The 27899-nt window shown below is 41.3% G+C and overlaps 1 protein-coding gene across 2 annotated transcripts; it reads right to left on the reverse strand.

Moving 5' to 3' along the window:
- Positions 1 to 88: 88 nt before the first annotated feature.
- LOC133498620 (clusterin-associated protein 1 homolog) lies at positions 89 to 27899 on the reverse strand. 2 transcript variants are annotated; one of them, XM_061815704.1, is made up of 12 exons: positions 27762 to 27899; positions 27555 to 27666; positions 26760 to 26844; positions 26508 to 26684; positions 20419 to 20514; positions 20175 to 20258; positions 19952 to 20085; positions 19459 to 19597; positions 3450 to 3516; positions 3275 to 3373; positions 2724 to 2764; positions 89 to 2577 (listed from the first exon to the last, which is right to left on the reverse strand). In XM_061815704.1, the coding sequence occupies exons 1-12, from the start codon at positions 27781 to 27783 to the stop codon at positions 2434 to 2436; spliced, it is 1200 nt and encodes a 399-aa protein (XP_061671688.1). In that variant the 5' UTR covers positions 27784 to 27899; the 3' UTR covers positions 89 to 2433. The 2 variants fall into 2 exon arrangements, with proteins under 2 accessions (XP_061671688.1, XP_061671687.1); XM_061815703.1 differs by having other exon boundaries at positions 27555 to 27895.

Genomic DNA, 27899 nt, shown 5'->3' on the forward strand with positions numbered 1-27899 from the left:
CTGGATAATTTTGGCGCGAGTTTCGTAAATCTGAAAAAAATGCCTATGTCTCGTTTTGAAAACAAACTCTTCATATTGTTTCGTTATTTCAGTGTTTCATAGTTATTGTCTTAAACTCTTTGAACAGCTCCAAACTATAAATTTACATTTGGATCCCCTTCCAACAATCAACATGGAGGATAGGATAATGTTCCAGAATACTGTACATGCCAGACCCAACAACATCAAAGACACAAACATTCCTGCAAAAGTAAATGTTGATGATGACGGTGGGAAAACCTGCATGAATTGTATATCATAAGTCTGATGCAGTCTTTTAAGTACTGTCAGGTTTGACACCCAACCGGACACAAACATTCCTGCGAAAGTAAATGCTGAAGATGACACAGTGGGAAAACCTGCATCAATTATATAGCATAAGTCTGATGCAGCCTTTTAAGTACTGTCAGGTTTGACACCCAACCGCTGGACTGAATATGCAATTAGGGACAATGAAGAGGTCTTTTATCGGCTCATGAAAAAAACAGATTTGGCTGACCAGCTGCACTTCCAAACCACACTCTGAGTCAGCCAAGCCCTTGTACCTCTTTTTGTTGCTTTCTCAGGTTACATGGTTTGAAGTTTACCCAGTACAGATGGTGGAACAGATGGCTACACCCACCCCAACATAAACACTAAGGTACATGTTTCTTCAAGGCTGTAACAGTGTCCTGATAAACCCACAAGAGAAAACCAGGGGATTGTTTAAAGACATGTTTATGCCATTTTGAGAGTATCCACTTGTCGTAGAAGTGGAACATTGCCTCCCAGTGTTGAGGAGTATCTGATTTAGGTTGAAAGGGAAACGCGCTGAGATCAGAATGGAGACATAGCTTCCCAGTGTTTAGGAGACTCACTGGCCGCCATTCATGACCCCACCATAAGAGAGACACTGGCCAAAAATGGCATCCATGGAAGAATTCCCAGGCAAAAACCCCTGCTGTTAGCAAAGGATAAAAAGGCTCATTTCACATTAGCAAAAAAAAAAAAAAAAACATCTTGATGATTCTCAAGACTTTTGTAGAAGCATTATTTTTGTGCCTTAATAAATTGAATTGTCATTTGAAAATTGAATTTTGTATTTCCTTGGGTTGTCTCTGAGTGATATTAAAATTGGTTTGATCATTTGAAACGTTTGTGCTTGCCAGATATGTACAAAAAAAAAAAAAATGAAATCAGAAACAAGGGACATACATTTTCATGGCACTCTAACTGCCAGACAAGAGAGCGAGAGGAAGATCGAAATGAAGGTTTCTGGATGTAGTGAGGGAAGACATGAGGGAAGTTAGTGTAAGAAAAGAGGATGTAGGAGATAAACTTACAAAACATGAAAATTGATGACATGCTGTGGCTACTCCTAACAGGACAAACCGAAAGGAAAAGATCTAAGTCACTCGCGAAGATCTCTGCCTAACTCGCTACCCCTGAGCCAGCACTGTCAACAAAAACCTGTGGGTCTTCTTCACGGAGGCAAACAGTCGGATGAAAATGGGGGAGGATTGGGGGTAGCCAAATTTGGACTATGTGGATACAAAACTGGATCAAACATAAATAGCCATCAGATGGGCTTTTCTGGACACTATTGTGATAAAACCAAGATGTTTTTTTTTTTTTTTAAATAAAATTGACACTTTCATAATGAGTCAGTGTTAGAGAGTCTCTCTAAGGAGGTCTAAATAGCCAAAATATGGAACCTTATAGGGGAACTCTACTTGTTGAAAATAACATATCAGGTAGGTCATGTCATTGGTACTGTAATTTTAAAAAAGATTATCAGATATCATTTAAGGTTGTTTATATCGGCAATTTTAATCTTCCCGGTCACTGACATTCAGATGAGCGGATGTGGCATGTTATGTGCTTGGTTACATTCCTACAGTTATTGTCAGCACTGATTTATCCTCATCTGATGAAGAAATAGAAGTATCGGTTGATCGGGAAGACGGGGGAATACACCCATACAGATTTGAACCTGTGGCTGGAAATAATGTTGAATATTCGGATGGTTCTTTGGACATCTGCTTCTAATAGAAATGCTTCGCTCTGCTCCAGATAACATGGCAGCTACTTAGCCGGAGATAGCACAAGAACAAGAACATCTAATCATTGGAACTGTTGGAACCAGGAGGACCTGTTGTCTGTTAAAGAAATGATGACCACACATGTACTCAATCTTCTGCACACATGCACAGACACGAACAAACAAGTACATTTTGTTTCCAACTATGTTTTGGTCACCCATCTCTATTTTGTAACATCTGACAATATTTACCTATTGTGAATTTGAAATGTCCTGCTCTTTTAAGGGTATTTTAACATTGATATAACGGGGACTCCACTAAATTAATTAAAGTTCCTTCATTCAAATAGTCTCCTATTACAGTGATCTGATTTTTAAAAGTCATCATCACTCTTATCCATCAGAGGGCTTCTCATGGCTCCCCTGGAAGTGCAGGACAGCCTTGCTTCTGGGCTCCCTAAAAAGCCATCCAATCCAAGGCCCTCATCTTCTTCATCTTCATCTCTTTCGCTTTCTGACTGAAAGGTAGAATTACGGTCCAAGGTTTATTTGCAAATTACAAAAAGGAATCCTCAGTCATTAATTTTCAACGTCCATGTTTTCAGAATGTCGAAAGAAGCTGGATTATATGGGGAAGACATTTTTAGTATTTCTATAGCTTTACCTCATTGCTGTCACCACCCAGCATGTTCCCAATGACTGTTCCTAAGTGACATAAAGCAGACATCAACCAAGTCTATATAGCTGTTCGGGTGATAATCTGTGACTGACTGTGCATTTAATTAATTTTTAGTAGATAAAATTTATGCTGAAATATAACATTTTATTTCATTTTTATATATCACAATTTATGTGGTTTATGCATGTTCTTCATTTTTAGCAGATCAAATTTATACCTAAATATAACTTAAATTACAAGCAAAATGATGCCAAGAGTGTGCCCATCTATGTTTTTTCCAAGCCGCTTATCCTCATAAGGGTGCCAGGAGTGTTAGAGCATATCCTAGCAAACTTCAAGCAAAAGGCGGACAACACCCCGAACCGGTCGCCAGTCAATCACAGGGGGCACATACATTAACACCATCACTGAGCATAAATTGAACCCATACTCTCCACACCAAATTCAGTCATGTGTACCACTACATGATCAGCAACTCTTTCTCAAATGTTTGTACTCATGTAAAGCTGAAGCTCGATCTGGAACAATTTGTTTACCTGCCACATGGTCATTTAGAGGAAGCAGTGGATTAAACTTTTGACACTCATCGATGTCTCCATCGAGGCCTTTGTCATCAAGCGTGTCCTCTTCATTAACTGCAACACAGACACACTCAGTACTAAGTGTGACAGGGTAAATCTGGTATGATTCCTGTAATTGTGTTTGTCTTACATGAACTCATTGAATCCTCATAATTTTCCTTCATTTGCTGCGTCAGCCTCTTTTGATTGTTTTCCTCCTGTAGGTATCCAGAAAACATAATAAAAACCAATTGACTAAGACAAAGCTGAGATTGTTTTTCCTTGTTATCCACCTCAATTAATTTCTTTTTTACTTAAATTTTTTAGAAGACTATTATTTAAGAGGTCTCGTGGCATCTGGAGCATCTCATGGAACAGAGGTAAGAATTAGTCATCCATTTCCTGAACCGCTTTGCATCGAATTGGAAGTCTTGCGATGCTGAGTCTTTATATTTTTACCTTTTAGTTTAATCTTTGGGGGTTTTTTTGTTTGTTTATGTTCTTAAGACTATTTTGAATTTTATTTAGACCAGAGTATTTCTGGACTCCCCCAAAAGAGCATTAAACAGCTGCAGCTCATCCAGAGTGCTGCAGCTTAGATTCTGACCAGAACAAAGAGGTCAGCGTATATAATTTCAATTCTAAAGTCTTTACACTGGATTCCAGACAGCTTTGGAATAAATTTTAAAGTTCTGCTACAGAGTTATAAATCACTAAATGGTTTAGGTCCTGAATACATGAAAGATATGCTTATGGAATACTAACAACATGTATCTACTATCTAGGAGACTACCTATCAACAAACTCAGTTCGAATAACGGAGCAAAGAGTCCGAAGCAAACATGGTGAAGCAGCATTTAGCAATTATGCTGCGCATAAATGGAATTAGTTTTTTCTGATTTTTTTTTTAGTATTCGCACTTTTCAATTATATTTCTTGCATTGTACTTTTATTTATTTACTCATTTAGTTTTCCCTGTAGAACTATGGCGCGACTGGTTACAACAGCCTCACAGTTCTGAGAACTGGGGTTCAAATCCCGGCCTTCCCGTGCCTGCGTGGATTCTCTCTGGACACTCAGGTGTCCTCCGATATCCTAAAAACATGTATTAATGAGTGACTCTAAATTTCCCTTAGGTGTGACTTGTCTGTCTCTATTTTCCCTGCGATTAGCTGGCAACCAGTTCAGGGTGCACCCCAACTCCTGCCTAAAGATAACTGGGGTAGGCTCCAGCGCTCCCGTGAGCCTTGTGAGGATAAGCGGCTCGGATAATTGCTGGATGAATTTTTCCCCGTTTTAAATGTTTTGTTTCTTTGTATTTAAAAGCTTTTAATCACGTAAAATAAGGTTGAGTTAACTTATGAAATGAACCACCAAATAGATTTCTTTTGCTTTGCTATCGATCTCCCAGCAGTCTAGTTAGGTGAGGATTTTTTTTTTGGGCACGTCCCTATCTGTAGCCTGGTCCTAAGTCCGGATAAATACAGAGGGTTGCGTCAGGATGGGCATCCGACGTAAAAACTGTGCCAAACAAATATGAGCGTTCATCGAAAGAAACCCATACCCGCCCCCGGCACCGCTAGCCTGCAGGGCGTCGGTGGAAATTCAGCTACTGTGGGTCGAAGACAAAGAAGAGGAGGAAACTGGATTCATTGTCAGAAGAAGAAGAGGAATGCACAGAGCCAACAACTGAGTGCAGGGACTTTGAATGTTGGGACTATGCCAGGAAAAGCTCGGGAGTTGGTTGACAATGATTTGGAGAAAGGTTGATAGTGTGGATCAAAGACAGCAGGTGCAAAGGTAGTAAGGCTAGAAGTTTGGGAGCAGGGTTTAAATTATTCTACCACGGAGTAGATGGGAAGAGAAATTGAGTAGGGATTATTTTAAAGGAAGCGCTGGCTAAGGATGTCTTGGACATGAAAAAAAAAAAACTCAGATCTAGTGATGAGACTGAAATTTGAAATTGAGGGTGTTATGTATAATGTGGTTAGCGGCTATGCCACACAGGTAGGATGTAACCTTGAGTTGAAAGAGAAATTCTGGAAAGAACCAGGTGAAGTAGTTCTGAGCATCCCAGAGTTGTGATTGGTGCAGATTGTAATGGACATGTTGGTAAAGGAAACAGGGGCGATGAAGAAGTGATGGGTAAGTACGGCATCCAGGAAAGGAACTTTGAGGGATAGATAGTGGTGGACTGCAAAAAGGATGGAAATGGCTGTAGTGAACACTTATTTCCAGAAGAGGGAGGAACAGAGTGAATTTCAAGAGCGGAGGTAGAAGCACACAGGTGTATTATATTTTGTGCAGACGATGTAATCTGGAGGTTACTGACTGCAAAGGAGTGGTAGGGGAGAATGTAGCTCAACAGCATAGGATGGTGGTGTGTCTGATGACTCTGGTGGTGGGTAGGAAGATTAAGAACACAAAGGTAGAGCAAAGAACCATGTGGTGGAAGCTGAGAAAGGAACAATGTTGTGCGGGTTTTCGGAAAGAGGTGAGACAGTCTCTCGAAGGACAGGAAAAACTCCCGGAAGACTGGACAACTACAGCCAAAGTGATCAGAGACAGGCAAGAGTACTTGGCGTGTCTTCAGGTCGGAAAGGGGAGAAGGAGACTTGATGGTGGAACCCCAAAATACAGGAAGTCATACAGGGAAAAAGATTAGCGAAGAAGGAGTGCGACACTGGGAGGACTGAGAAGAGGCGAAAGGAGTACATTGAGATGCGAGATAGGGAAAAGGTAGAGGTGGCAAAGGAGAGGGATATGACGACATGTACACCAGGTTGGACATAAAAAAAAGGAGAAAAGGATCTCTACAGGTTGGCCAGACAGAGGGATAGAGATGCGAAGGATGTACAGCAGGTAAGGGTGATTAAGGATAGAGATGGAAATGTGTTGACTGGTGCCGGTAGTGTGCTAAATAGATGGAAAGAATACTTCAAGAAGTTGATGAATGAAGAAAACGAGAGAAGGAAGAGTAGAAGACGCAAGTGTGAAGGACCAGGAAGTGGAATGATTAGTAAGGGGGAAGTTAAAAAGGCACTACAAATGATGAAAAATGGAAAGGCAGTTGGTCCTGATGAAATAACTGTGCAGCTATGGAAGCAATTTGGAGAGATGGCTGTGGAGTTTTTGACCAACTTATTCAATAGAATAGGAGCAGGCGAAAAGATGCCCGAAGAATGGATGAAAAGTGCATTAGTTCCCATTTTTAAGAACAAAGGCGTTGTTCAGAGCTGTGGGAATTATAGAAGAATAAAGTTGATGAGCCACACAATGAAGTTATGGGAAAAAGTAGTGGAGTCTAGACTCAGGACAGAAGTAAGTATCTGCGAGAAACCGTATGGTTTCATGCCTAGAAAGAGTACCAATATGAGTATGATGGCAGCAGAACAATGGTGAGGTGTGACAGGAGAATTTAAGGTGGAGCTGGGACTGCATCAGGGATCACCTCTGAGCCCCTTCCTGTTTCCAGTGGTAATGGATAGGCTGACAGATGAGGTTAGATAGGAATCCCCTTGGACCATGATGTTCCCAGATGAGATTGTGATCGGGAGTGAAAGCAGGGAGCAGGTGGAGGAACACTTAGAAAGATGGTGACATGCACGGGAAAGGAGAGGAATGAAGATGAGCGAAACTAAAAGAATACATGTACGTGAAAAAGAGGTGGAGGAAGAAGAGATAGCAAGAGTGGATGACTTCAAATATTTTAGGTCAACAATCCAGAGCAATGGTGAGTGTGGTCAGGAAGTGAAGAAACAGGTCCAAGCAGATTGGAACAGCTGGCAGAAGGTGTCTGGTGCGTTATGTGACATGCAGTGGGACAAACTGCTGTTCATTGATGTTCAGTGGGAGAGAGAGCGCAGCGCTAGCATTTGCATCCAGTGTTTGGAGGATGACAAATAATGAGTTCCATCCCCAAAACACCATCCCTACTGTGAAGCATGGCGGTCGTAGCATCATGCTTTGGGGGTGATTTTCTGCACATGGCACATGACAACTGCACTGTATTAAGGAGAGGATGACCTGGTGAACAACTACAGGAGACGCATGACCTCTAATTGCAAACAAAGGCTACTGTACTGTAGGTGTTCAAATACTTATTTGCAGCTTTATCACACAAATCATTAAAAAAAAATCATAAATTGTGATTTCTGTATTTTTTTCTTTTTAGATTATCTCTCTCACAGTGGACATGCACCTATGATGAAAATTTCAAACCCCTCCATGATTTTTAAGTTTGACAACTTGGAATACAGCAGGGTGTTCAAATACTTATTTTCTTCACTCTACTTCCCTCAGGACATAAAAGGGACAGCATTTAAAGGACTTCAGAAAGGGTGGTTCCCACAATGCATGTTCTAATCAGGTGGCCCAACAATAGTAGAAAAACAAGGATGGGAGGAATATAAGCCCAAGCCTCTTCAGAGGTGATTCACAGACATGAGAATATCAATTTGTTTAATACATGCAATTCTTCCCTCAATTTGTGTATAAAATGGGGATTTGATAGATGGGAAAGGTAAGCCATTTCCTTTCAAGATGGTCTTGTGAGCTAAGAAATTCTGATGACACCAAATAAGGAGACTGGCTGGGCTCACCACTGTTTTAGACTTTGCCCTTCATCCTAACGGCGACTCTTACAGTAAAGACAATAAGCATTTGAACACCCTGCTATATTGCAAGTTCTCCCACTTAGAAATCATGCAGGGGTCTGAATTTTTCATCGAGGGTGCATGTCCAATGTGAGAGAGATCTAAAAAGAAAAATCCAGAAATCACAATGTAAGATTTTATTTTTTTTCTTTAAAACTATTTGTGCAATACAGGTGCAAATAAGTATTTCAACACCTGAGAAAACCAACGTGAATGTTTGGTACAGTAGCCTTTGTTTGCAATTACAGAGGTCAAACGTTTCCTATAGTTGTTCACCAGGTTTGCACACACTGCAGGAAGGATTTTGGCCCAATCCTTCACACAGATCTTCACAAGATCAGACAGGTTTCTGGGCTGTCGCGAGAAACACAGAGTTTCAGCTCCTGCAAAAAATTTCTATTGGGTTTAGGTTTGGAGACTGGCTTGGCCACGCCAGAACCTTGACATGCTTCTTACATAGCAAATCCTTGGTTTTCCTGGCTGTGTGCTTTTGGTTATTGTCATGTTGAAAGACCCAACCACAAACCATCTTCAATGCTATGACTGAGGGAAAGAGGTTGTTCCCCAAAATCTCACAATACATGGCCACGGTCATCCTCTCCTTAATACAGTGCAGTCGTCCTGTCTCGTGTGCAGAAAAACACCCCCAAAGCATGACGCTACCACCCCCATGCATCACAGTAGGAATAGTGTTTTTGGGATGGAACTCATTCGTTTTCCTCCAAACACAGTTTGTGGAATTATGCCGAAAAATTTCCATTTTGGTCTCATCTGACCACAAAACATTCTCCCATGACTCCTCTGTATCATCCAAATTGTCATTGGCAAATTTAAGACGGGGTTTGACATGTGCTGGATTAAGCAGGGTAACCTTCCATGCCATGCATGATTTCAAACAATGACGTCTTTGTGTATTACCAACAGTCACCTTGGAAAGGGTGGTGCCAGCTCTTTTCAGGTCATTGACCAAGTCCTGTCGTGTAGTCCTGGGCGAATTCCTCACCTTTCTAAGGATCACTGAGATCCCACAATGTGATATCTTGCATGGGGCTCCACTCCAATTGAGATTGACCGTCATTATTAGCTTCTTCCATTTTCTAATAATTGCTCCAACAGTGGACCTTTTTTCACCAAGCTGATTGGCAATTTCTCCGGAGCCCTTTCAGCCGTGTGGAGTTGTACAATTTTGTCTCTGGTGTCTTTGGACAGCTCTTTGGTCTTGGCCATGTTACAAGTTTGAGTCTTACTGATTGTATGGGGTTGACAGGTGTCTTTATGCAGCTAACGACCTCACACAGATGCATCGGATTACGAATACTACATCGAGTGGAGGTGGACTTTTAAAGGCGGACTAACAGGTCTCTAGCTGATAGACAGGTGTTCTCATACTTATTTGCAGCTGTGTCATACAAATAAATCGTTTAAAAATAAATCATACATTGTGATTTCAGGATTTTTCTTTTTAGATTATCTCTTACAGTGGACATGCACGTACAATGAAAATTTCAGACCCCTCCATGATTTCTAAGTGTGAGAACTTGCAATATAGCAGGGTGTTCAAATACTTATTTTCATCACTGTAACTGTAGCCATCTCACTGGATGCAAATGCTAGCGCTGCGCTCTCTCTCCCACTGAACATCAATGAACAGCAGTTTGTCCCACTCTGAAGGCATTATCGCCGGGGACTTTAACAAGACCAATTTCGCATTGTACTCCCAAAGTTCCAACAGCATATCAAATGTCCAACAAGAGGTGGAAACACTTAAGACCAGTGCTTCTCAATTATTTTCTGTTATGCACCCCTTAATGAGAAAGCAATTCACCCCCCCCCCACACTCCCATCCTTGTTTTTCTACCATTGTTGGGCCACCTGACTAGAACATGCATTGTGGGAACCACCCTTTCTGAAGGTCATACAGGCCTGAAAAAAATTTGAAATATCCTGAAATTTAGGTAAATACAAAAATTACATCAACTTACCCATTAGACGAAGTATAGGTTCTTCACCTGACTAGACACCACCTTGTGGGGACTTTGTCTGGGTGTCATCAGTTCTGGGGTCAGTATCTAAGCACAGATTTTGTTTTTTCCCTGTTTATGGGTACCACATTCACAACTTCAGATTTGACCAACATTGTGGACCCACTCCACACTTGTCACTCTAAGTACTGTGAACCAATTAACTTCAGTACAGTAAAACTGTTAAGTTTGCATGGCCAATCAGGAGATTACTTTATCAGTATTGAATAGCACCAGCTTCGGCTCAAGATATATCAGATTTGAGTACTGTAAAAAAATATTGGCCCAGCCTTGTTTCCTTCAATTACCTTTTTAATACTCAGTACAACTAAAAGGGGATCCGGGGGAGACTCCAAACGGAAGTTGAGATGGGAAAGATTAAACAAGAGGACCAGAATGGATTATGGTAATAAGAACGAACATAATAGAGGGGGGAACAAAGAGCTAAATTTACATACAATTGCATCCTGTTTTGGAGATTTCCTGCATCTCAGAGAAGGCATAGATTCTATAAAGAAAAGAAAAAAAAAAAGCATCATTCATTTTTATGCATTAATGGTAGTGTTGGCTAAACTTCTGCCTACTGTCAACCCTCTTTCAACAAATATGGATGTTGGAAAACTGATTTGTCTTAGCTTCATTCGTTCCACTGTTATTTTTAATATATAATCTTTAATTTACACTGGCAGAGCACCATCTCTGAAATTTCACATGAGTCCCAGTTAAAACAGACACCTAAAATTACATTTAGTAAATTTATGCATACATAAAATTCAGTAAACTAACCACTGAACAGGGTGCTTAAAATAAAATCAAAATTAATATGTAGCAGGTCATATAATAACTGTAGTAAGAACTACTAATTCTACAACGCAAACAAAGTAAGCTTCCACTTGGAGACCACCTGTTGGCTTCATTTATTAGCAGAGTAAAGGTACCCTGTAGTCTTTCCTCGCTACGTGTTTCACCGCATATTTTCTCCATAACCGTACGTACATAATCATACACTTCCCACCAATGATTAACAAAAAAATAATAAGACTTACCCTCCCATTAAAACCAGGAGTGTTTGCACTTCACGTAGTCAAATCCAACAGTAGCAGAATGTTCCACAGTTAAATGAGGAGCGCTTTGTTCTTAATCAGGACTCCATGACAAAGTGGTGGTAACTCACAGCTGTTCAGGGTTGTTAATTACACAGGCAATCACTACCTTCAGCTTGTGAACTTCGGCAATGCCTATTGGTGGAGTGCAGAAGGAGCATTTTTTTCCACAATGCACTCTGATTTGACCTGCGTTTTTGCACATGACAATGCTCACCCACCTACTCAAAATTAAATGAATCAAAATGATCAATTTGAATGTGACGATACAGTACAGTAAAGCTGAGTGATTCTAGACACAGTGTGTTTTTTCCATGAACATAAAGCCTCATCACACTAACTTAAAAATGTCATTAAAGCAGTTACTTTCTTTCTCAGAGAGGTTAGATTAGTTCATTAGGTAATGTTATAAGATTTTTGTGGAGAGTGTTGTAATATCTGGTGGCGCAGCTGGAAAGTGTTGGCCTCACAGTTCTAAGGTGGCGGTTTCAATCCCGGACGTGCCCTTTATCCCTGTGCCACTGTGGTTTTTCTCTGGGCACTCCGGTTCCCTCCCACATCCCAACAACATGCATTAATTGGACACTCTAAATTGCCCCTGGGTGTGATTGTGTGTGCGGCTGTTTGTCTCTATGTGGCCTGCGCTTAGCTGGTAACCAGTTTGGGTTGTCCCCTGCCTCCTGCCCGTTGACAGCTGGGACAGGGTCCAGCACTCCCCACGACCCTTGTGAGGATAAGCGACTAAGAAAATGGATAGATGGATTGTAATATCAGTAATTATGTGTGTACCCCTTTAAGAGCAGAAGTGGACCTGTGTAAGGGAGACTTGAGGGAGTGGCAAAAAAGCTCGTTGTTGTCAGTGAGGGAGTTCTTGGTGTGTACTCTAGGATTTGCTCAAAATAAAAACGCACTTAAAAAAACCCAGTGGTAACTCCATTTACCTCATTCCCTTTCCTGAGGCCATTACAGGATAAAAAATACATTTTTTTAAACATAATTGTATAACCATCAGAAAAATAATGCTTCCATTTGAACTACCAATTTGAGACATGAATGGGCGTCATTAAAAAGTTTTGTCAATATTTCAGCTTCCAGTTTAACATAGATCGTTTAGTTTGACCTGTTACCATTTCCAGAGGCGAAAAATCCCATGGAATGAAAGGTAATAAGATCAATAAGATAAAACGATAAACTTTCTTGAATGATCAGACATGACTATACTGCATAGTTCATATCTCTAAGACTCAACATTCCTTATGACAGAAATGCATTCTCTTTTAGACAATTAAGGAGTTTATCATTATCATGAGTTTCTTATCAACTGTATCCTGTGTCCCCTTATCCTTCTGACTCACACAGTAGCTCTGGAAAAGATCAGTGATTGATTAATTCTTTGCTCTGCAAGAAAAAACAAGCAAAATAACTCTTTTACAGTGATTGCAAAACATCTTCTCCGTGAGCTGTCACCTAATCATGGTGGAATTCAGCGGGACTGCTATGCCAACTTTAAGGGAGCCCTTCAACCTTCTCAAATCACCACACCCCTGTCGTGTGATTGAATATCGTAGACGTGGGTCCAACTGTACATGCGAGAGGACGGGCACTGTCTTCTGAAGTCTCCTTGCCATGAGAAGCTGAGCTGGACTATACCCATTCTCCAAAGGGGTATTCCTGTAAGCGAGAAAGGCCAGATAGGTGTCATCTGCTTTCTTCAAGAGACCTTTAACAGTCTTAACCGCACGTTCAGCCTCTGTATTGCCTTGTGGGTATCTTGTGCAGCTGGTGACACTTTGCAAACTCTGAGAAAAAAACTTTGGCTCTGCATCCGAGACGAGAAGGTTTGGTATCCCGTGACGTGCGCAGATTTATTTAAGGTGGTTGATCACGTCATTTGAGCTTGTGGATGTCAGTAGAGCTATCTCCACATAGCTTGACATGTAGTCCACAACTAGCAGGTTGTTCTTACTCCTGAGCACAAACAAATGAATAGATGTTGGTATCTTCAAACAGTTCCTTGTCTGTAGGCATTTCGTCCCTCTGTACAGGATGACAGTGTGTACTGTCCACAGGCACTTCCCTGGCATGAGTCGCATCCTGAAGCATTGGATCTGAGGAGGTAGAGCATCCAATGACTGTGTCCCCAGGAGACTCAGGAGGGGTTGGTGGTCTGGCTTCAACTGGAAATGTTTCCCTATGAGGAAGTTGCAGAAATTTCACAACCCCAGGTCAGTCCCAGAGCTTCTTTCTCCACTTGCGTGTTCCTCTGCTCTGTACGTGTGAGAGCCCGACACATGTAGGCTACTGGCCTCTACCCTCATCCCATTTTTGGAGCAGTACTCCTCCCAATCCGTTTGATGACGCGTCTGCTGAGACCTTGGACTCTCTGGTGGGATCATGCATGGCATGGCACCGGTGTAGACGTCAGTGCCTCCTTCAACTCTTGAAAGGCGCGCACCTCATCGATTCCCTTCACCCTACAGTCCTTTTTATGACAGGAGGTCCTGCAGAGGCTTGTCCCTCTTAGCCAGTTGTGGTACGAACCTCCCAAGTTGGTTCAGCATTCCAAGAAAACTCCACATTTTAGTTACAGTCGTCGGCTCCTTCATTTTCAAGATGGTTTCAGTCATACATAGATTAGGACTTATACCATTGGCGGAGACCACATAGCCCAGAAGGGTCACCTCCGTCTTCAACAGGTCGCACTTGTCGACGTTTAGAGTGATGCCCTTCCGGTGAATCTTCTTCAGTGTTGCATGTAGGCGGGCGTCATGTTCTTTCTGCGTCCGGCCCCACACCAGAACATCATCCATGTGGCAGACAACACCCTCCCGTCCAAAAGTGACCTCCGTCACCACGCGGTTCTGAAAGTGTTCTGGCGTGGAAGTAATCCCAAAAGGTAGCCTCTTCAAGTAATAGCGCCCGAAGGGCACAATGGAAGTTGTAAGTTTCGCTGATTCTGTCGTCAGGGGAATTTGCCAAAACCCCATGCTGGCATCCAGTATACTGAAAATCCTGGCTCCTGTCAGCATTCACAGCATTTTCTCCACTGAAGGCAGGATACTGTATATTTCTCCCTGCACACAGTCATTTAGCTTGGTGAGATTTACACATATGCGCACAGCACCACTCTTTTTAGGCACCACCCCGATGCCCGTGCACCATTCTGTAGGCTCCTCAATTCTGCAAATAATTCGGAGTCGTTCCATGCGGGACAGTTCTCGCTTGACTTTGTCCATTAGCTGCAATGGAATCCTCCTTGGCATTTTTAAAGAGAATGGTACAGCTCCAGGTTTCAGCTTGATAGCGTAAAGCTGACGTACTTCTCCAAGCCCGGTGCATAATTTCGGGTAAATGTTCTCCATCTCTTTCCTCCTACCTTTCCTCAGCAGCAGCCTACCTCAAGCGGACTCCTTCCTGGTCCAAGCAGTGAATTTGTTGCCTTCTTGAGTGTGGCTGAGTGGTCACTATATATGGTATGGAAAAGAGTGTGTGGCAAGACCATGACATCAGCACCTGTGTCAATTTTTAACTTGACACTGCGTTTATTCAATGTCAATTTTGACCATCCAAGGGTTTCCATCTATTGTGATGCTGCCGAGGAAGACTTCCTCCTTAACCTGCCCCTCTTCAACCTCATGCACAGATTTGGACTTGCACACACATCTATAAGGTCCCTTCCTTCCACATGCATGACACTTCACATCATTAGCTGAACAATCACGAATGGGATGAGAAGGAGCTGCCACATTATTGACAACATGGCTCATAGATGATGTTTTTCTTCACAACAAAAAACATCTGCAATCCTCCTCTCACTCCTTTGTATCTGTCTTTGGTGGTCCAACAGGTTTAATCCAAGCAGAATGTCACCTGCCTCGTCTCTCATGCAATACATCAACGCATGTATTTGGTTCTCCTTGGAGCTTGCTTGTAGGTTACTTGCCATGCGAAATCTTTCAAATCTCCGGATCGATTTCTCCCATTCCTGCGGCTTTGAAAACTCCAAGGGCTCCGGCAGATTGATGTTGAAGGTAGCGCTCGGTCTGGCGGCAATTATCGGCCGCTGCGGCGCGTTGTCACCCGGGGCGGGAGCTATGGCTCCGCCGGTCTTGTTTCCACCTTCTAAACTCATCCTTTCTCCACCACTTTCCAAAAAAAGCTCTGTTACGTCCACTCCACGGTAACTACAGGACTTCTGGAACCATGTTGTGTTATTGAATAACATAGACGTGAGTCCAACTGTACTTTTTAACGTGGGTGATATTTATCTCACTTTTTATCCGTCAACCTTTCTAGCTCACTTCCTTATCATTCTGCTCCTGTTGGCTGTTCACTGCCATTGTACACTAATCCATACACCATGGCTGGGTTCACCACTGTTTTATAAATTTAGCACTTCATTCTACCAGAAACTCTTCTGTCACATAACACACCAGACACCTTCCCCCAACTGTTCCAAACTGCATGGATCAGTTTCTTCACTTCCTTACCACACTCACCATTGCTCTTGAGTGTTCGAAGTCGTCAACCCTCGCTATCTCTTCTCCCTAAAGGCTCACTCTTCCCCCTCCAGTCCCTATCATTTACGCACATATATTCTGTTGTACTTTGGCTATTCTTCATTCCTCTCCTTTCCAGTGCATGCTTCCATCTTTCTAATTATTACTCCACCTGCTCTCTACTTTCACTCCACCACAATGTCATCTGCGAACATCATTGTCCAAAGGAATTCCAGTCTAACCTCATCTGTCAATCTATCCATTATTATAGATGATGTGTAATTTTAAAATTCCACCTTGGCACAGCCTGATCCAGGATGAAAGCACAGACAATGCAGTGCACAAAAAGCAAATTCTACACGCGTTGGTAATCCGGAACACTCATCACGGATGATATGTCAATGTACAATTTCCATTTTCAGACCTCAAACTCAATGCGTTGATGAGATATTGAGAATTATGCTTAAAAAACGGACCTAGTGCCATTGACCTTCATACTTGGGAAGGTCACATGCATTCTCAATTCGGAAAACGTATTGCGCATGATGTGTTGATACACAATCTCCATTTTCAGGCCTGTAGCACAATGCGTTCGTCAGATTTTGAGAATAATGCTTAAAAAGCGGGCCTAGTGGCGTCGACCTTCATATTTGGGAAGGTCACACGCGTTCTCAATTCGGAACAGTCATCGCGCATGCTGTATCAATAGACAATCTCCACTTTCAGGCTTCTAGCTCAATGCGTTCATCAGATATTGAGAATTATGCTTAAAAACAGGGCCTTAATGCCGGTGACCTTTTATGGCAGTGACCTTTCGTACTTGGGAAGGACGCATGCGTTCGCAATTCGGAACATGTATCGGGCTTGGTGTGTCGATGCAGAATCTCCATTTTCAGGTCTCTAGCTCAAAACATTCACGAGATATTGAGAATAACGCTTAAAAATCGGAGTTAGTGGCATTGACCTTTATACTTGGGAAGGTCACACCCGTTTGCAATTCAAAACACTCATCGCGCATGATGTGTCAATGTACAATCTCCATTTTCAGGCCTCTAGCTTAATGCGTTCATCAGATATTGAGAATTACGCTGAAAAAACTGACCTAGTGGCGTTGACCTTCATACTTGGGAAGGTCAGATGCATTCACAATTCAGAACACATATCGCCCATGATGTGTTGATGGACAATCTCAATTTTCAGGCCTCTAGCTCAATGCAATCATGATATATTGAGAATTATGGTTAAAAACAGGGCCATAATGGCGGTGACCTTTTATGGCGGTGACCTTTCATACTTAGGAAGGTCACACGCGTTCGCAATTCAAAACACGTATCGCGCATGATGTGTCGATGCACAATCTCCATTTTCAGGCTTCGAGCTCAATGCGTTCATCAGATATTGAGAATTACGCTTAAAAAATTGACCTTGTGGTGGTGACCTTTCATACTTGGCAAGGTCACACGGGTTTGCAATTCGGAACACTCATCGCGCATGATGTGTCAATATACACAATATCTCAATTTTCAGGTCTCGTGGTCAATGCGTTCATCAGATATTGAGAATTACGCTTAAAAAAATTGGCCTTGTGGTGTTGATCTTCATACTTGGGAAGGTCACAGGTGTTCGAAATTCGGAACACTCATCACGCATGATGTGTCAATATACATAATATCTCCGTGCTCAATGGGTTCATGAGATATTGAGAATTACGCTTAAAAACAGGGCGATAATGGTGGTGACCTTTTATGGCGGTGACCTGTAATACTTGGGAAGGTCACACATATTCGTAATTTGGAACGCTTATTGCGCATGATGTGTCAATGCACGATCTCCATTTTCAGATCTCTACCTCAATGCAATCATGATATAATGACCAATGAAGCAAAAAACAAACAAAAACAGAAAATTGCTTGTTCATCTGCCATTGCATTTGGTGCAGCCTGTTGTCAATGGCAACTGACCCAGTGTGATGCCCTTCACGAGATGTCACATGACATCACAGACAATATGGCCGTGACTAGGATGTCGAGTCATACTTTCTCAATTTTGCACTTTAATAAAATTTCCCAGCTCATTTTTTCTGACTCGTATTATAATCAAAGTGATTAATATTACATTTAGTTGTGACAATATTACCCATTATGAAATGTATATTTTATTGTCAGTGGCACCACAAGTTAAAGCTGTTGCTTGAGAGAGATATAAGTTGTCTGTGGCTGCAGTACCATTTCTTTCAAAGATGGTAGCACTGAGCGCATACACTGAAACGGCACTTCTCGTGCATTGTGGGGACTCCCTTGAAAATTGAGCTGACTGTGTGAGTCTACAGTACCACTTCCTGCCAGAGGTGGCAGCACTGAGTACACACAAATTTCAGTTTTCATGCAATGTGGGGATACCCCTGAAAATTTGACAGGGTATCCCTGTAGTCGTTTTATCACTGTATCAATGGTTATCATTGTGGGGACCAGCTTTTTGGTCCCCACAATTTTTTGGGTCCCCACGCTGTGATTGTGCTGTCAGGTGTTGGTCCCCACAATGTAGCAAAGACAAATAGACTCCCCGCAGCTATAAATATTTTAGCTCAATGTTTAGCTGGGACCTGTACTTTGTCGTCAATACAACAACAGCATTGAAGCAGGCAGCATCAGCTCCTCTGCTATGGTCTGGGATTTTTGCACTGAGCAATTTTGTACGCTACCTGATATGATGCTAACAGTACTCGCTGGTTTACTGAAGTAGCTTTCACAAAGCGGGATGATTGTTGGCAATATTCAGCATGTTTTCGCTGAAAAGATTCCAGTGTCTTATCAGCATGATTGTGGTGTAATGTCTTTAAGCAGCGCATGAATTTATTTTGGCTTTATGCTGTTCGCTGTCAATTCAACTGGCTACAATTCGTTGTCTGAAATTTCCTGTCTAAATTCATTGTTCAGTGTTAAGAAGACCAAGTAACCCTGCCATCTAAATTCAGTGTTCAGTGTTCAGAAGACCTGAAGTCACCCTGCCTTCTTAACACTGGTTATTGAGATTTTGTAACCTAGTTCACGTTCTATGATAGATTCTATTTAAGCGATTTCTCGATTCAACAATATGGTAGTAATCAGGTTGGGTGTGGCTTGTGAAATTGAATTCACCTTTCCCAAATTTGTGGTTCGTCTCAGTGACTTTGTGATTTCACAAGGTGGGGCAATCACTTTTTTACAGAGGAGTCAGAAAGGGTTTTTTGTGCCTTAATAAATGTAATTATTTGAAAACTGCATGTTTTATTTCCTTGAGTTGTCTCTGAGTGATATTAAACTTGGTTTAATGATTTGAAAACTTTGTATGTGATAGATGTGCAAAAAAACTGGGTAAAATACTTTTTCACAGCACTGTAAGTAGCACACTTATGTGGTCATTGTTTCCTACAGTACTCCAAGATGTGATGTTTCAAAAAATAGTACAGGGATTGAACGAATTCCAAAACTACATTAGATTATGATGGGGTGGCTCCATAGCTCAGTGGTTAGAGCACTGGTTTGGTAAACCAGGGGTTGTGGGTTCATATCCCACTGGGGCCTCCACTCCCTGAGAAGGGTTGCGTCAATATAAGTGCGTTCATCTGAGATGACATGCTGTGGTGACCCCGAAAGGGACAAGCCAAAAGAAACAGCAACATTAGATAATGATTAGTTATATTTGTTGTTGTTTTTATTTTTATCCTTTGTCGGCCCATCAAAATATTGCTTTATGTGAAACCCATCTGTGGCCCAAAAAATAGTTTGGGATGGTATAGATAACTTTCAAACATGATGGTCGGCTCACACTTAACTTGTGTTTTGAAAGTTGTTGTTAATATTACACAAAGAAATAAAAACAATCCATTTTAGATTCATTCACCTCAATCATCTTCTCTTGCCTGATGTGTTTTTCCTGCAGCCACTCAAGGAAATAAAAGTTTGCAAAATTCTCCACTTGCAACTTGTACTGCTCCTCCAGCTTCTCCTCGATCTTCTCATATTCGTCCATGAACAATGGTCTGAGAGATGTAAAGGAACATTTTTTTTTATTTAAAAAAAGACAATTTCAGTCACAATAATAACTGTTTGAATAAAAAGGTAAAGACTGATCTTTAATGCGTCATACAATTTTTGACCATATTGCATGAATTCCTGGGAGGCGGACGGACACACTTGATGGTGAGTGGGGTCATTAAACTTTATGATCGCTGGTTACGCTAATGGTTCATTCTTTTCACAGAACAATACTGTGCATTTGAAGTGCAGAATCACCAGTCTCTCCTACTGCTAGGTCAACAATGAGAATATCTCCGTTGTCATTACAAGAGAATATTCATTTTCATTTTATATGTTTCGAAAAGTTTTAAACTAACCTCACACTTTGTAGTGTTTGGAGTCTCCTCTGATTCATCTCCAGCTGCCAACATTTCTTTTCTTTCTTGGCATCCAGATTGGCAACATCAGAAACAACATTCTTCATCATGACTTTGGTCTTCTCCACACTTTCCTTAATAAACGAGACAGGGTTTTTTTCTCATATATGAAGGGAAAGATTGCTCAAGGTCATAACATCAAAGTATTTTAAAAGCTACAAACCAAGACCTCCTTGATGGCATGTCTCAAGGCCTTTTCTGTCTCACTGATCTCCAGAGGTCTTGCAATGGCAGCAGTTCTCAGTTTCTTGAGGAAAAAAACAATAACACAGGATAGAAGCAAGGATACCCGCGACCCTAGTGAGGATAAGCGGTACGGAAAATTGATGGATGGAAAAGTTCAACTGTAATTTAACTGAGAAATCTACTTCGGTCAATACTATTTATCAGTGAATATTTTCTCTCACCCGCAAGTCCACCTCCTTTCCTAACAAATCATACAGAGATGCTCCTTTTGAAGTGGCCTCTGAAGCCAGCTCCCGAGCTGCTTTCAGATCTGAAATCTGGAACAAAGACAAAGGAAAAATAAAACATGATCATTTACATTGTACTTCATTTTCATACAAAAAAACAGCATTTGAAATCTATGAGGATATTTTTCGGACAATTGTGGAATCAATGTTCAGAATTAATCAAATTCATAAGTTTTTTTTTTTGATTGCTTAAATGTAATTTTAAAAACAGGGCCCATTTTGCAACATTACATACAAGTCAGATAACCAGACACACACACACACAAGTAGCAGACCACCTACGTTTCTTTGAAAAATTCTGGAGAAAGTGATCAGAATCATAATTTTTGTCCCTTAAAGGGGAAATTGGTCTTGTAGCAGGAAGACAAGGACAAGGTATCATGCAATTGCCAAGACAAATGCTGCAATGCTTAAATTAATTTCTCTCCATATACCCAATTAGTGAAAATGCCAACATGGGGAACCACAACTAAACACAACCCAGTTTTCATGCTATGACAGTAGGGTGGATAACACAAAGCTCACCAAATGTATTCATTCGTTCATTTTCCACACCACTTTTCTCCCATGTGGGTCGCGGGCAGGAGCCTATCTCAGCTGACTCTGGGGAAGAGGCAGGGTACACCCTTAACTAGCCAGAAAATCATTGGGCACACAACCAATTTAGAGTCTTTAATTACCTTACCATGCACGTTTTTTTGGAATGTGGGAGTAAACTCATGTGGGCCCTGGGAGAATATGCAAATATAGGCGAAGCTGGATTTGGAGAACTCTGAAGCAGATGTCCTAAACAGTCGTCCACCATGACGCCCAGCTCAGCAAATACCAGATATAAAATACTGTATCCAGCACAACTTACAGAGTTACAGTAAAAAGAAAAAAAATACTAAATGCATTATCTCTTGACTCGCTTGAGGTGGTCAAAGAATTTAATCAATAACACAGGGTATCCTCATTGCCAAGAATATTCCTCCTGCTTCTCATACAGTGCAGATGCTTTTTTCCTTTCTCTTGCTCTGCTTGCTTTGCCTCTGTTGACATTTTTATGATACAACAGAAAATTTATGGAAGATTTTTTCAAAACTGCTGTCAGTTATTTTGTACTGAGTACAACCTCTATCTCTAATCAGAAAAGGTAGATAAATGAGAGTATTGCCATGAAGTTTATGGAGACTGCGGCTGTCCCACAGACTGTGAATTTTGGCACAGTTGATGAACTTTTGGACAATTTCACCTCGAAAAACACAAATGTCATTAATGCTGTCGTTCCTGTTAAAACTAAGACCATCCTGAGGCAATGTAGAACACCATGGAGGAGCACAATGATGGTCAAGATATCCAAATCAGAGTGTAGGAAAACAGAGCAAGTACACAAAAACTAACTCCAAATTGACTATGACCTCTACAGACAGTGCCTTCGTAATTTTAACCAAGCGTTAGTTAGAGCTAGACAGCAACACTTTTCTGAAATCATTAGTAAGAACTTCAACAATACTCGTTCTATGTTTGCTGTGGTTGACAAGCTCACAACCACCCCGAATCAGATAGATCCAGAATTTGTATCAGCTGACAAATGTAATGAGTTTGCCTGATATTTTAGTGAAAAAATACAATCCATCAGGTCAAATGTCAGCACAGAGGTACAGTGGATAAAATACGCATTTGAACACCCTGCTATATTGCAAGTTCTCCCACTTAAAAATCATGGAGCTGTATGAAATTTTCATTGTAGGTGCATGTCCACTGTGAGAGAGATAATCTAAAAAGAACACTCCAGAAATCCCAATGTATGATTTTTTTAAACGATTTGTGTGATACAGCTGCAAATTAGTATTTGAACACCTGTCTATTAGCTAGAATTCTGACCCTCAAAGACCTGGTAGTCCGCCTTTAAAAGTCCACCTCCACTCCATTTATTATCCAGAATCAGATGTATTATCCTGAAACAGATCCACCTGTGTGAAGTCGTTAACTGCATAAAGACAACTGTCCACCCCATACAATCAGTAAGACTCAAACTTGTAACATGGCCAAGACCAAAGAGCTGCCCAAAGACACCAGAGACAAAATTGTCCAACTCGACATGGCTGGAAAGGGCTATGGAGAAATTGTCAAGCAGCTTGGTGAAAAAATGTCCACTGTTGGAGCAATCATTAGAAAATGGAAGAAGCTAAACATGATGGTCAATCTCAATCGGAGTGGAGCTCCATGCAAGCTATCACCTCGTGGGGTCTCAATGATCCTTAGAAAGGTGAGGAATCAGCCCATGACCACACGACAGGACTTGGTCAATGACCTGAAAAGAGCTGGGACCATGGTTTGAAATCATGCATTGCACGGAAGGTTCCCCTGCTTAAACCAGGACATGTCAAGGCCCGTCTTAAGTTTGCCAATGACCATTTGGATGATACAGAGGAGTCATGGGAGAAAGTTCTGTGGTCAGATGAGACCATAATGGAACTTTTTGGTCATAATTCCACTAACCTCGTTTGGAATAAGACCAATGATGAGTTCCATCCCAAAAACACTATCCCTACTGTAAAGCATGGGGGTGGTAGCATCATGCTTTGGAGGTGTTTTTCTGCGCATGGGACAGGACGACAGCACTGTATTAAGGAGAGGATGACCACGGCCATGTATTGTGAGATTTTGGGGAACAACCTCTTTCCCTCAGTCAGAGCATTGAAGATGGGTCGTGGCTGGGTCTTTCAAAATGACAATGACCCGAAGCACACAGCCAGGAAAACTAAGGAGTGGCTCTGTCAGAAGCATATCAAGGTTCTGGTGTGGCCTACCCAGTCTCCAGACCTAAACCCAATAGAAAATCTTTGGAGGGAGCTGAAACTCCGTGTTTCTCAGCGACACCCCAGAAACCTGTCTGATCTAGAGAAGATCTATGTGAAGGAGTGGGTCAAATTCCCTCCTGCAGTGTGTGCAAACCAGGTGAACAACTACAGGAAACGTTTGACCTCTGTAATTGCAAACAAAGGCTACTCTACCAATTATTAACATTTGTTTTCTCAGGTGTTCAAATACTTATTTGCAGCGGTATCATCCAAATAAATCGTTAAAAAATCATATATTGTGATGTCTGGACTTTTCTTTTTAGATTGTCTCTCTCACAGTGGGAGTGCACCTATGATGAACATTTCAGACGCATCCATGATTTCTAATTGGGAGAACTTGCAATATCGCAGGGTGTTTCTTCACTGTATATTTACCAGTCTCCAGATGACTACAGTTCAATTGAGGTTTTTTCCCACTGTCTAAAGCAGATAAATGACAGGATGAGCCAAAATTTTCAACTAAATCACAACAAAACTGAGACAATTGTTTTTGACAATAAAGAAGAGAATTGCTGTGACTAAACACCTGGATTCACTAGCTTTAAAAACCAAAGACCAAGTCGAAAACCTTGGTGTTCTGATTCATTCTGACCTGACTTTCAACAGTCATATCAAATCAATCACAAAAACTGCCTTCTACCATCTGAAGAACATATCTAGACAGAAGGCTTGTATGTGTCAAACAGACAAGGTAAAGCTCATCCATGTTATTATCTCAAGTAGACTTGACTACTCTAAAGGTCGTCTGATTGGACTCCCGAAAAAGAGTATCAAACAGCTGCACCTTATTCAGAATGCTGTAGCTCACGTTCTGATCAAAAACACAAAGCGGACACAGCATATAACTCCAATACTAAAGTGACTTCCAATCATCTTTAGAAAAGGTTTTAAATTTCTGCTACTGGTCTATAAATCACTAATTGATTTAGGCCCTGAAGAAATGCTTATGGAATACAAACCCAGTAGAGCGCTGAGATCGACTGACTCAGGTCAAATAGTGGAGTACAGAGTCCAAAGCAAATATGGTGAAGCACCATTTAGCTATTATGATGCACACAAATGGATAAAGTTGCCAAAAGAGGTGATGTCAGCCCCAAGTGTGAATATTTTAAATACACGTTGAAAACTTTCTTTTTTCTCATGTTTTTAGAGTCCTGCTTTTAAGAGTATTTCCACTTTTTAATCACATTTCTTGCACTGTACATGGTTTTAATTGTACTTTATATATATATATATATATATATAGAGAGAGAGAGAGAGAGAGAGAGAGAGAGAGAGAGCGAGAGAGAGAGAGAGAGAGAGAGAGAGAGAGTTTGTAGTGGCAGCCTGGAAAGCGTTGGCCTCACAATTCTGAGGTCCCGGGTTCAATCCCAAACCCGCCTGTGTGGGGTTTGCATGTCCTCCTGCCCAATAACAGCTGGGATAGGCTTCAGCACTCCCGCAACCCTAAGGATAACCGGCTAAGAAAAAGGATGGCTGGATGGATGGCTATATTTTGTTGTCATTTTTGTTTGCATCCCATTTTCAATCCTTTATCTCTGTTTTCAAATACTTTAAATAATGTAAAGCACATTGAGTTCCCTTGTGTATGAAATGCGCTATACAAATAAATTTGCTTTGCTTTGCTTTGCTTTCCTTTGCCAAGAAAGTGTGGAAAGAGCCATCTTGAATGTTGAATCCTTACTTGTACATCCTCCTCATGTTTGAGCATGTTCTACTGCAGGTCTGTTATTTCTAATTGCAACTCCCCTGTTGATTGCATCCATCCATTTTCTTACCCACTTATCAACAAGGGTCGCGGGAGTGCTGGAGCCTATCCCAGTTGTCATCGGGCAGGAGGTGGGCTACACCCTGGTGTCCAGCCAATTGCAAGGCACATGGAGACAGACAACAGTTGCACTCGCAATCACACCGAGTGGCAATTTAAATTGTCCAATTAATGTTGCATGTTTGTGGGATATGGGAGGAAACCGGAGTGCCCGGAGAAAACCCACACAGGCAAGGGAAGAACATGCAAAGTCCACGCAAGCGCCAACACTTTACAGCTGCTCTACCATGTCGCCTTCTGTTGATTCCCTCTGTCCTCATTACTCTCCTTCATGTTCAGGCTCCTTCCATTTTGGTTGAAGAGCGGTAACACACCTGCTGCAGTTTATTTTATTTTAAACCTGATTGTTGTTTACAATTAAACAATCATGTTTAAACAGCTGATGGCTGTGTTTGACCAATCCACTCATACGAGTGCTAATTTGAAAGTCATGTACTTTGGAATTGCAAGGAAGTAACATGATTATATAGTTCTGTCTAATTTATATGAGTGTTTGATAGTTTGCAAATGACTATGTGTACTGTTTTGCTGTTTTGTTTGAGGCTGATATTGTGCTTATAGTGGTGAAAATCTGGGCCAATGTTTCGCTATTACAATGTAGCGTTTTAATAATTGTGTAGTACTTGAGTTCAAGCAGTCAAAAAAAATCTAATAGGGATAACTCACAGGTGTAAAAAGCACATTTGAAAAGGGTCTTCACTTTTAATAATGTTAAGGTGATGCAAGCATTTTATGTTATAAACAATAATGTAGCAAGCAGCCCGTTCTGGTTCTATGGTTGACATTTTATCTATAATCCTAATTGCCGACTCTGCCAGGGCACTTGTAAATGAAAAAAGTGATGACAATGAAGTGCCTAATGACTGGTGATTGGTGTGTTGATGTGGTGGGACACAAAGTGAAGTTTTTTTCATGTGTATCCCTGATCACTGCTACTGTTTAGATGCTTATTGAATTGAAGTCTGCAAAGATATGCAGAATTCTCAAGTGAAGTCACGTGAGATGATAGCACAACACCAGGGACAACTTTCTGTTGGGAGAGATACTGTATGTCTCAAAATTATCTGCATCTGTATTATTCAAATCCACAAATATATCCACGATTCACACGTTTTTCAAATCCACAAACTATTTGCACGTTTTCAAAATCCACAAATATATGTGATTCACACTTGTGTATTTTCTCAATCGACGAATATGGCTGCGAATAACAAGTGTTTTTAAAATCCACAAATATAGCCGCAATTTACACAAAGTTCTTTTAAAATGTTGCATGTACATCTAACATGACCTATCTTTTGTAAACATTCTGTCACATTCAGTCACTCAATAAAGGCAACAAATCTCACTCGAGTGCCCAGTTCAAACTTGAACTTGGCGTCCTCCTCCACTCGGTCTCCTCGGGCCATCTGCTTGGTCTTCATTGCATTGTACAGCACCGTAGTGATCTTTAACATCTCCTTCACTGCATAACCATCAGCCTGATAAAGACGCTTGGTATTCATCTTGATGTGAGCTTTCGTTGCCTGTTACATGGAGAGATTCACATTCTATGATATAGGAAAATGAGCTTTGTATTTTTTTTTAAATTAAGATGTTACCATGAACTGGGCCACCGTCTTGATGAGGAATATTCTTTCTGACTCTGTGTTCATCTCTGTTGGAATTTCCATCTGAGGTTCATAACTACATAAACAAGATAAAGGGGTATATGGTTGTATGAGATTACAGTAATATAATCATCTGTACACCAGGAAATGAGTGCAATGATGAAAACCATTTGGACAGTATTTGACCTAATTTTGACATGCTACAACCTTATCCAAATCTTATTACTAATTATATGCTATTAATCATATTAATGGCGACTGGTGTGGCGGAGAAATATGTTAGAATAGTACAGGACGTTGTATGAGGGTAGCAGAACAGCGGTGAGATGTGCCATTGGTGTACGGATTAGAGACTGTGGCTCTGAAGAAACAGCAGGAAGCATAACTTGAGGCTGCAGAAATCAAGATGTTGATGTTCTCGCTTGGTGTGAACGGGTTGGATAGGATTAAAAATGAGCTCATTAGAGGGACAGCCAAAGTTGGGTGTTTTGGAGACAAGGTGACAGAGAGCAGACTTCGATGGTGTGGACATGTTGAAAGGCGAGAGAGTGAGTATGTTGGTCGAAGGGTGCTGAGGATGGAGCTGTCAGGCAAAAGAGCGAGAGGAAGACCAAAGAAAAGGTTGATGGATGTTGTCAGGGAGGACATGAGGACATTGGAGTCGGTGTTAAGAGAGGAGGATGCACGAGATAGGCTTAGATGGAAAATGATGACACGCTGTGACGACCCCTAACGAGACAAGCCGAAAGAAAAATACTTGTATTAATGGTGATGATTTAAACGTACCATTTAGCAAGCCATATTAGAATTTCTGCCACCAGCGTAAAGTTGGGCGTTCTGAAGTTTTCCACCGATATCAAGCGAGGAAAGCCCAAAGCTCTCATCATTTCTGTGAAATCTATTAAAGGAGACATCATTGCAGCATTAAAGGCACTGTGAGTGAGTGACAATGATGGTTTAAACCAACATCTCATGTGAGTATGAGTAGAGTACTTTGCAAGTCTCTGAAAGACATCCTGTGAAGAATGACAAAGCTTATTCAGGGTTGAAAACAACCACATGAGAATTTCTAGCTAAATGTAAATCCATCCATTTTCTTGACAGTTGTTCACGCTAAATGACCGATGTCTA

Source organism: Syngnathoides biaculeatus, chromosome 3 (genome assembly GCF_019802595.1).
Source record: "Syngnathoides biaculeatus isolate LvHL_M chromosome 3, ASM1980259v1, whole genome shotgun sequence".
Classification (NCBI taxonomy): Eukaryota; Metazoa; Chordata; class Actinopteri; order Syngnathiformes; family Syngnathidae; genus Syngnathoides; species Syngnathoides biaculeatus.

Coding starts and splice junctions, on each gene's coding strand:
- LOC133498620 (XM_061815703.1), bottom strand. CDS start 27,829: ATGTGGTTGTTTTCAACCCTGAATAAGCTTTGTCATTCTTCACAGGAT. Junction 20,515..26,507: donor AGTTTGAACTGGGCACTCGA/GTGAGATTTGTT, acceptor TCTTTGTTCCAG/ATTTCAGATCTGAAAGCAGC. Junction 2,578..2,723: donor TGGGTGGTGACAGCAATGAG/GTAAAGCTATAG, acceptor TCTACCTTTCAG/TCAGAAAGCGAAAGAGATGA.